This window comes from Panulirus ornatus, chromosome 43, assembly GCF_036320965.1.
Source record: "Panulirus ornatus isolate Po-2019 chromosome 43, ASM3632096v1, whole genome shotgun sequence".
NCBI lineage: Eukaryota > Metazoa > Arthropoda > Malacostraca > Decapoda > Palinuridae > Panulirus > Panulirus ornatus.
The window spans coordinates 19,735,039-19,745,756 of record NC_092266.1 but is presented as its reverse complement, the minus strand read 5'-3'; the positions used below and the strand labels follow the sequence as shown (position 1 = coordinate 19,745,756).

General features: G+C 46.7%; 1 protein-coding gene across 2 annotated transcripts in view; it reads left to right on the top strand.

Annotated features, from left to right (window-relative positions):
- Window positions 1-10,310, top strand: part of svp (COUP transcription factor 2) — a 284,141-nt gene extending 273,831 nt beyond the window's left edge. For both annotated transcript variants that reach the window (XM_071687176.1, XM_071687177.1), the window contains 2 exons: window positions 6,415-6,634; window positions 6,862-10,310. In XM_071687176.1, coding sequence (XP_071543277.1) covers window positions 6,415-6,634; window positions 6,862-6,916 — 275 coding nt within the window. In that variant the 3' untranslated portion in view covers window positions 6,917-10,310. The remainder of the gene's footprint in view (window positions 1-6,414; window positions 6,635-6,861) is intronic.
- Window positions 10,311-10,718: the final 408 nt, after the last annotated feature.

Here is a 10,718-nt window from a genome sequence, read left to right as displayed (position 1 = left end):
CATCAACATAGGAAGGCACCGGACCCATCCATACCAGACAATGTGATATCATAATTGCCAGAATACGCCTACGATACAGGTGGCAGGTCGCGAGAAACCATGATCTGAACATTCTCTCAAGTCTGCCGACTCTGTTCTGGTGAACATGACCTAAGGCGCTAGATTAACGGATGTGCCAAACTCATTCATTTTAGACCTCAAGTCTTCCTGTTTCGAGAGCTTTGTGATGACTTCACTGATAGTAACATCCTTGAGGACCTTTTTTAACTATGTCCGAAACTCGCCATCTCCTGAGCTATGTACACAGCAATCATGCCCAGCACAAGCACGTAACTACAATGTCCAGTGTGTAGTGTGAATGTTAACAACATGCCCAATGCTAGTATATTGTGGAACTGTATGCCAAACATGTAATGTACCTTTGACCCCTCATACTACTATCAACCTTAACGAGTTAACGACTGTACGCTACAGCTTGTCGCGTTCCAAATACACACCTCAGTGTAATTTGTTTGTGTATATATATCTAAAATTTGCTACGCATTACACAGATAGCGTTACCTATGTTGTTGACACCATCACTTACTATCCTGTGACTATATATCATGTATCTGATGTATCCTAAACCTCCCTCCCCCTCATATGGACGGGAGAGGAACCAATTTGGGTCCCTGGGCCCCACTCGGGCCCACTGGTCACCCTCCGATGTCGATGTATTGTACCCACTGTACGCTCTATACTGGCTTCCACCTACCCTAAACTCTCACCGAAATGTATTGTCTATGTTTACCTACAAAATAAACATCCTTAAAACTAAAACTAAAGCAGCAGCATCACTACGTCATCAATATAACAACCTCACCAATACATCATCACTACATCTTCAACATACCAAGGAGATCAGCCCTCCTTGTGAGCAATCCACCAGTCCTCATCACCAACATCACTACAATACACCACCAGGACACTACAGTAGTATGGCGAGAACAGCGCCACATCATAAGATCATCACAGAAGCAGTACACAACACTGTGCTGTCAACCCTTCAGTGTTCTCACAACCACACCATATCATCATAGTACACCATCCGCCACCAGACCAGCAGTGTAGTACCTACATTTCCCTGCGACCCAGTCCCACCATCCGTACACGGCACGTCATCAGCAGCTACCACACCACCACATCGTCCCACCATCACAGCACACCACACCACACCACTTGCCCAGCTCCACACCAACCATCAGCACACCACGACGGTCAGGACACCAGACTGTCAGCACAGTGCACCATCTGGACACCACATAACTACCAAGCCATCTGCACACCACACCTCCCACCATGCCACAAACACACGACCACCGCACTACACCACTGACACCACATTCATGGCTTCTCCGTTAGCATACTGCACCAGCGACCCACATCACCTCCACACCACGTACTCTCGCAGCATATCATGGTTGGCAAGAGACGCGCGAGTCAATGCTCTGCCTCACGCCTCTGTTATGTGACTCTTCGTCTTCATTTTCTCTCGTTCTTGGCATCACCCTTTAATTCCCCGATGTGTCAGTCTTTTATGTGGCGCTCCGGCAAGCCTGGTGGTGGTGGAGGGCGGCGCGGGCGGAGGCGGGTAGGGCGCCACACCGCAAGCCTGAAAGAGGCGGACAGGGAAGCATTTTTACACATGAAAGGCAAGACCTCAGGAATGTTACGTAAAGGTAAACAAAACCTTAAGAAATAACTATGAGCGAGGAACCTTCCCCATCATCCTCCAGGAGAGGTTTTGTTTAACGAGTAAAGCCTTGCCTCTAACCCAAGCATTCCCGACTCCTCTCTCTATATACATATATCTATCTATCGATCTATCTATCTATCTATATATATATATATATATATATATATATATATATATATATATATATATATATATGTGTGTGTGTGTGTGTGTGTGTGCGCGCGTGTGTTATCAGACTCGACCGACATGAGGTTATACTACGAGTGAAGAGTCACCTTCGGTGAGGCTGTATCACTGGGAGTACAGTCTCTTCAAAGACCTTCTCACTCCAAAGGAGTTCATCACTTCCCTGCTACTCGAATCAGTTCAGTCTTGGGCCGCGGAGCCCTCTGGAAATGAGGACCTGGGTAACACCAGGACCTCATCTTGGAAAAAATGAAAGTACCTATGAATCTATATAATAGCAATTGCCCCAGGGACCGCTTTCTTGAGGGGGTCTTAGTTTTACTCCCAAGACCCCTCTTCCAGGAACTCCTGCAGCTCCAAGACTCCGCTACTCAGTAATAGGAAAATGATTCACGAGTCCTTTGAAGTGAGAGGTTCTTGGATGAGACTGTACTCCCTCGCGTTAACAAACGACAATACACCCTCGCCGAAGTGACTTCCCTCTAGGCGTAACCACAGATAGGGAGGTTCATGGTCCGTGGGTTGCTACAGCTCCTGTCAGATAGTCACAAGACAAACAGAAAAGCAGGGGAAAAAATATATATAAATTTCTTATGATTCGTGAAGAAAATATGTTGTAAGCAAGGAAGTCTCACTGAATTAAGCTGGATGGCGTGACCAGTGCTGCACATGATCATTACAGTCCAAGGATCCCGCCTCTGCAAACACCCTATAGACGGCTCCCTGGATGGCCTCAACTGGCGATGCGCAGATCCACAATTCCTCACGATGGCCGTCTGGCAGACCAACATTAAAGAGTTAGAACTGATGAACTGAGAGGGTGAGCTGGGTAGTCGAGGAAACCCTCCCCTAAAGTGCCGAAGTGAGGCTTATATAGTCCGAAAAATTGGAAAGGCGGGAATGAGGGTGAAGTCTGTATTTTCTATGGAGAGTCTTCAGATGGATAATGTGAGGCGAGAATGACGGCTGTGGGGTGAAGAAACAGACAACTCGTTTGGAAATATATAATGAATCGTAGATCTTTATTGGGATTTGTTTACATCTATACATGTTGTAGGCGTCGCAAAATGTAAACACAAAAAAAAATCAATGGGTGGCTGAGCAAAAGGATGTTAGGGGTGTATGGCAGTGGATCGTGAGTGGTAGGAAGTATGGTTCCCTCCACTATGCACCACACAACACAGGTGGTATAAGAGTTACCGCTACAACAACTTGGCACACCAAGTAGTTAAAACTGATTTGTGCGGCCTGACGGAAGACCCCAACAGTCATCATAAAATTATGGAGGCTGAGGTGTGGTATGGTTGTGGTGTGTGAGGGGGAGCGAGGGATATTCATTATTGGGCTGGGAAGGGTTATATGGCTTTAGCCATAAGATGCAGGTTGGTTGTGCGTCGTGGTAACCGAGATATGAGAGGCGAGGTGATTATGTGTGGTGGGGGTATGAATATGTTGGCCTAGGACGTGAAGCAGCAGGGACTGGGTGTTTGGGGTATATCGCGAGGATTGGGAGGTGTAGTGGGGCCCAGGGGTTCGTGATGGGGCTGCAAGATGTCATGGGGCTGGGAGGTTTGGTGGAGGCTGGGGTTGTGTGATGGACAGTGGAAGACGTGAGGGGCTGGGAGTATGTGGAGGGTGTTACGAGATCTGGTGGGGTTTGGCATGTTTGGTGGTGGACTGGGTTGAACAGCCAGAGGCCGTCTGACAACCTCCACACCACTCCATCATCCTCTTGATGTCTGCAAACATTCACATATTCTTTTATCTCGCCAGCGAACATTTCCCGACATATCTCCCCATCTCGACTCTTCATTTCCACTTCTTGGGTGGTTTTAATAGCAGCCTACGTAAGAATCACAGTATTTCTAAGGGTCGCGCCTCTTCCTTGCTTCGTGAATAAGGGTACTTCATTCATGTGTCAGCGAATACCCAACAGCATCAGTATCAATTATATAAACATCTGAGTTATGTTAGCAGTAAAGTTAACCCCCAGCCAACATAAATCGCTCAAGAACAGAGATGCTGTATGGTGTAGAAGCACTGCTGTGGTCTGTGGTATGTATTCATTAGCACTGCAGCTGAGATGCAGGGGGGAAATGAGAGCATGTGCTTTCCCCTAGAAATGACAATATAAATTATTGATTATAGCTATGTGACGACGGGAGTGTGTGTGTGGGACTGCACCCCACCCGCCTTGCTCCGTCATTACCGGAGTATCCTATCTTTCATCTCTCCTTCGACCGATCTGTAATTCCACCTCTTGACTCAGTGAACATGCTTGGTATTACTGTAACATCCACTCTATCTTTAGAACCCCACATTACGGAAATAGCTAAGTCTGCCTCTAAGACACTGCGAGTCATGTTTAGATGTCGAATTTTCTTTTCTTGTTGTTTCGTTTACACAAAACTGACTTTTGTCGGTATCCCCAACAAATTCATTGTGTATCCCATGCTCGGTTCGTCCTTGTAAGGACTACTGCTCTAACATCTGGAATGGTTCTAGCTCGACATCCTAACTTAACAGAGTCCAAAGCGGTCCTACTCATAAACTCTACCTGGCTAGTTTGAAAACTTGACCCGCTTACCCTATGCCGCAATTATTGGTTCACTTTCCCTCTTCTATAAGTATTACTTTGGTTTTTTCTCCCGACAGCTGGCTGCTTGTGTGCCTCCATCACTAGCTAGACCACGCAATACTCGGTTAGCTGCTGAGTCACATGATTACTGTGTGGCCGTTGGCAATTCAAGGGTAGGCCAGTTTGATAACTGTTTCTCTACACATCGAAACTTTGGAACTCTCTAACTTCACATGTCTTTCCCAATAACTATGACCTGGCGCATTTTAAAAAGACAGGTTTTTTCACATCCTCCAAATTTCGTAAATACTTTCCCCTTGTCTCTTCTTTTTCCCTTTCATTACCCTCTCTATATTTCAAGTGAGGCCTAGCCATGATGTGGACTTTTGGCCATGACTGGAACCTCAAAGAGGAAAAAAAAAACTGCATATAAATCAGAACATGTGGCAGTGGGTGGCGGCAAGAAGATGGTGGTGTGGTCGCTATATGAGCATACCGAAGACCCAACATGCATGTCTACCTGTCATTATTGCAGCAGTCTCTCTTATATTGATGACTCAACCTCTCCACTCTTCCTACCATTGGCTGAGGCTGACTTGAATTTCAATGTTGATAAATTGCAACATCATACATTTCACGGGAGGCACGTGAATTGTTGATTGATGATGCCTGGTGGTGGGTGAGCGAGGCACCGGATTAGGTGCTGCGTATCTTTATTTCACATTCATCGCGTTTCTCTCTTTGCGAGACATATGGTATCCACGTTTCAAAGGATGCAATTTAGTGTGCTTCTAGTAGGGTTGGCTTCATATGTTTCGTACAGGGTCCTTCGTCGTGGGGGACGAGTCTTATTCGACTCTCTTCGTTCTCAACCTCAACATCTTCACGGTTCTTACGTCTTCTTCTTCTTCTTCTTCTTCTTCTTCTTCTTCTTCCTTGCGATCTTTTATTCAGTGTGTGTGTCCAGGAGTGGCGGTGTTGGTCAGTGGTGAGCAGCGAGCAGTGTGAGGGTTGCAGCTCGCCCAGCATTTTACAGCGGCCTGGCTGGCTGGAGACATCCATTATCCGCCACAGCTGGTCGGACCCGCACTTCTGCCACTCTCATACATCTTCCCTGCCGTCTCCTGCTGTAGTCTCGCAGCCACGATCGTGTCCCTCTTATACTGCAGCCATTCCTAATGGTGACGTGTCAGGCTTATTATTCGCTATCACAGTACTCGTCTGCAGGGAAGCATTATATGTGGGTATGTGCAAAACCTGCAGTATCTTTACATATTCTATTTCGGCATATTAACCTCTCACACGCTAATGGAATCGCATCACAGATTGTTGGTTAAATGACGACGCATGCACAGTAGTCCGGGGGACCTGGCGTGCATCGGCTCTAACCAAGAGAGCAAAACCCACAATAAACCTAAAAAAAAAAGCTTTATTTTCCTTTTCCGTAATGTTTGGTGTTACCATTAATCTCCGGTCTGCGGCGCGGATTGTAAAAAGTTAATAGTAGAGAGAGGAAACCTGGAGCGTTGAGTATTGTTGTCGGAGGAGGACTTCCGGAGGTGTTGTCTCCCGCTGATGAGCCTTGAGACTGATGACCACAACTTTGTCTCCTGCCTCTTCACTCCCACATCCCCGAGAAACGCATCTTCAGTTACGCTCGGTCTTCACCAAGTTGTGATGGCAATGTTCATTATGATGACCACATTTTTATCCCCTTACCTTCTTCATTTCTGTTCTTCGCTGTAACTCAATGATATTTCCTTCCTGGACACTTCAGTCTACATTGAATGAAAATCGAACACTGTATCTTCCTTATCGATTTCGTATCAATAGTTTAGTAAATGTAAATGACATTACTTAGTACATTTTTTTTAATAAATGTCTCGTCACATTAATTCCCTCGTTTGTGTTTCAGACGCGTGTGGGCTGAGCGACCTGTCGCACATCGAGGGTCTGCAGGAGAAGTCTCAGTGTGCCCTAGAGGAGTACTGCCGAACACAGTACCCCAACCAACCCACCAGGTTCGGCAAGCTCCTCCTCCGCCTTCCATCTCTGCGAACAGTCTCATCCACCGTCATAGAACAGCTCTTCTTCGTCAGACTGGTCGGCAAGACACCAATAGAGACCCTTATCAGGTAGGATGGTTTCCCGGCACGATCTGTGTTATGTAATGTCTTCAACTTTCTCTTTGAAAAACATGAATTACGTAAAGGTAGAATTACCGCGAAAAGTTTTAGAGATTAAAGCATTTTCGGTCAATATTCAGCTGAGATTCAAATCATATATGTTATACAGAGTAACTTAGGAGTGCACGCTGAGGATACAGTTATTCTGTGGACTAATATCAATCGTCTGCCAACAGGGATATGCTGCTCTCCGGGTCGACATTCAACTGGCCCTACATGGGCAGCATGTGACAGGCGGCTTTGGGCACGAACCCTGGTCTTGCTCCTGGGAACGTGCCCACCTCCGCTGCCTCACACGCCCTCTCCTCCGCCGCCCACGCCCTCACGTCCGTCGCTCACGCCCAAACTTCGGGCCACACCCACACCCCGCCCGTCTCTACCTTCCAGCTCCCCACCTTAACCTCCGCCTTCCGGTGATGAACCGCACAACCACCTTCTTCGGGACCCATCCACCACCAGCTGCCCGCCTCACCCCCACCACCATCACCGACGCCAGCATGCACAGCCAGAGGTCACTCCACGTCCACAACCACTCCAGAGGACTCGGTGTGCCTATGCCAACAGCATAAGGATTCCTCACTCCCATACTACGTTCCAGTGGGAGTATGGTTGACGTTGCAGGATTGTCTTGGTTTTGGCAGACGTGGAGTGACGGGGTGAAGGCGGTGTGGCAGCGTTGTCCGTCTACGCGCTGGACTGCGGAGGACGAGGCGTCCGCAACAGCCGCCGTAGACAGAGCTACCACGTGGAGCGAAGGATACCTACCAAGGTGGAAACTGGGAGTGAAAACTGACTCCCGAAGAGACAAGCACAGCATCAGAGATGCGTGCACTCGGTGCGGTGAACGAACAATGTGGGGACTCCGGTGATTCTCATAGTGAGGAACCAACTCAAGAAAAATAACCTTTGTAAACGTAAGGTGTTGCCTTGATGGACAACCAGATAGAAAAAAAAAATAAATATATGCTAAGCATGTAATTAGAAACACAACAAAGCAGGTGTTCAACGACGGGAAAAATAAGAATCAGAAACAATTTACTTTGAAGACGAGATCCGTGTCTGGTCAGCCGAAGAAGACAAGAAACCAAAATGGCCTAATTACCAAGTGCGGGAATTAACCATTTGTTCATAAGTACCCTCTCTTCACGCTACCTGTTCTTGTATATGTGATAACTAGAGACACTGGGGTGCAAGAATACAAGAAGCACACAAGGAAGTCTTTAGTTGCATCCATGTATATTTTGTATATATTAGATATAAGGTTTTATACTCGGGTCGGGGTGCGTGGCTTGTCTCAGCACCTCAGTTGTACAGTAGCAGACCTGAGCGCTGCCACGGTCCCTCCTGCAGTGTCTCCCAACCCCCTGCCCCTGCTGCACCCTGCCCATCCCCCCTGCACACACACACACACACACAAACACACATGTGCGTGAACTCACTGATACACGTATATATACACGTGTATTAAGCAATACACTCAAATACATATACATGCACTAACCAATACACTCAAATACTTACACATGTACTAACCAATACACTCAAATACATACATTTGCTCTACCAATACACTCAAATACATACATTTGCTCTAACCAATACACTCAAATACTTACACATGCACTAACCAATACACTCAAATACATACACATGCACTAACCAATACACTCAAATACTTACACATGTACTAACCAATACACTCAAATACATACATTTGCTCTAACCAATACACTCAAATACATACATTTGCTCTAACCAATACACTCAAATACTTACACATGCACTAACCAATACACTCAAATACATACACATGCACTAACCAATACACTCAAATACATACCCATGCACTAACCAATACACTCAAATGCATACACATGCACTAACCAATACACTTAAATATATACACATGCACTGGCCAATACACTCGTATACACAAATGCACTTCAGTACACGAATTAATCCACCGGCTTACGGATAAATACACACACTAGCACAAATACAGAAGTGTAAATACACGCACATACAAATGCAAAAACATACACACGTACACATGCATACATAATTACATGCACCAGCACAAATATACACACAAGGTCCGAGCTTTTTTTTTTATTATTATTATTATTTGTCCTACTAAAACAAATTTATCATTTAGTTCGGGAATGTTAATAATCTGGCAACTTAAGTGATGATAGTGGAAGTTGTGGGAGGTGGTGGTAGGGGCGGTGGACGAGAGACCCCGGAGCACCGGATGATGATGGCAGGTAGTGTAGCCCGTGTCCCAGTTTGGTCAACACTCCCTCGGTTTGTCTTTGAGCAAAGTTTTTTGGGAGGGGTGGAATTCCTTTTTTTTTTTTTTTTCATTATCATTATTTTCTATTTTTTACGATTATCAAAGAACCCATCCAGATCAGAATTTGTATTATTGTTATGATGTCCACAGATACGAGACCTGGTTGAAAAAAAAAATACCCTTTGTATTTTGTGGTACTTGTTATTCAGAGGATTCAGTGAAGATGAATCACATATCGAGTAAAATCAAAACCAAATACGATGTTGGTGCACAAGGCAGGCTCAGCTCTGTGCCTGTATACCTACTCCCCTCCTCCCCCACCCCACCACACACCCCCCGCCCACCCCCAAGAGTCGTGACGTTTGAGGAGTCATGTGTCTATCACGCAGGGGCTGTCGTCGCGCCCTCCCAGTACAACCAACCCGCCAGGGGGGGGTGGTGTGTGCGTGTGTGTGTGTGTGTGTGTGTGTGTGTGTGTCCCCTCCCTCCTCCTCCTCCTCCTCCTCCGGTGGTCCACCGTACCGTCGTCATGCTGTACTGGACCGGGACAGCTACTTTATACTTCCTGCGGTGGTCACCTACCAACCAACCAACCAACCCCTCCAGCCCTCTGGACAGTCTGGCTACACTGGAGCGAGGCTTCAGCGTAGCCAGGTGTGGTGCACAAAACAGGTGATGTGGCAGAAGGAAAAAAACACATATATATATATATATATATATATATATATATATATATATATATATATATATATATATATATATATACTCGACTGTTGCTGGTTTAAAGATCACGGAGAAGGCATGCAAGCGGCCTGATCACCGACCTCACCAAGGCACTGGTCTCCTCCCTCCTCCTCCCACACCCCCCGAGCAGTGGCCTCACCATCTAGCGGTCCACCACGAGCGAACCACACCAGCAGTCTCCCGCACTCACACACAACACACAGCTGTGTACTGAATGTTGTTTTGTTTGTAAAAGTCTAGCAGCCCTGGAGGACTGGGTGTAGTACAGGCCCCGGTGTAACACCCGGGCCACCAAGTGTACAGGTGCCGCCAACAAGTGTACAAAGAGGCACGGGCCGGGCTGTGCGGTGCGGACGGGCCCTTCCCTCCCCCCTAAGGCGGACCCCTGGCTGTTCCTTGCCCAGGGCACTGCGCTCCGGAGGGCGGCGCCCGTCAGCCCCACCCGGAACAGCGCCGCCCGTGTGAGCGTCCTAGGTGTGTGACAACCGTGACGTCATCCATGTTGTTTGTACCTTAGGCTACACAGGTGTCGTAGACACAAACAGTATGTTTTCTCTTAAATAAATGATCTCAAAAACTCTGTTGTAACTTTCCAGTTTTCTTAACCCAAAAATCCCCCATGCGTGTCTCATGAAACTCGACCAGCTGGTAGATAAAACACTGGTATACGACTGTTAGACTATAACTAGGGATAACAGGTCGTGAGTGACTGCTATCTTTCTGACCATATATAACAACCACAGAGCTTAAAAACGCAGGTAATTAGACAAAAAGCATCCGTTCCTTCCCAGCACACACCATACATTCCCTACACCAGTAAGTGGACACAAGACAATCTAAAACAGGAGCACAAAACACAATTATCGACTTCGTATCTTGATTTTCACAATGAAACCCACTGTCCAAGGTTGCATCTCGACACTACCACAACTCCCACCCCTACCATCGCTTCCGCCCCAGTGTGTGATGTTTGTGCCTCTTGTATCACAACTGTTC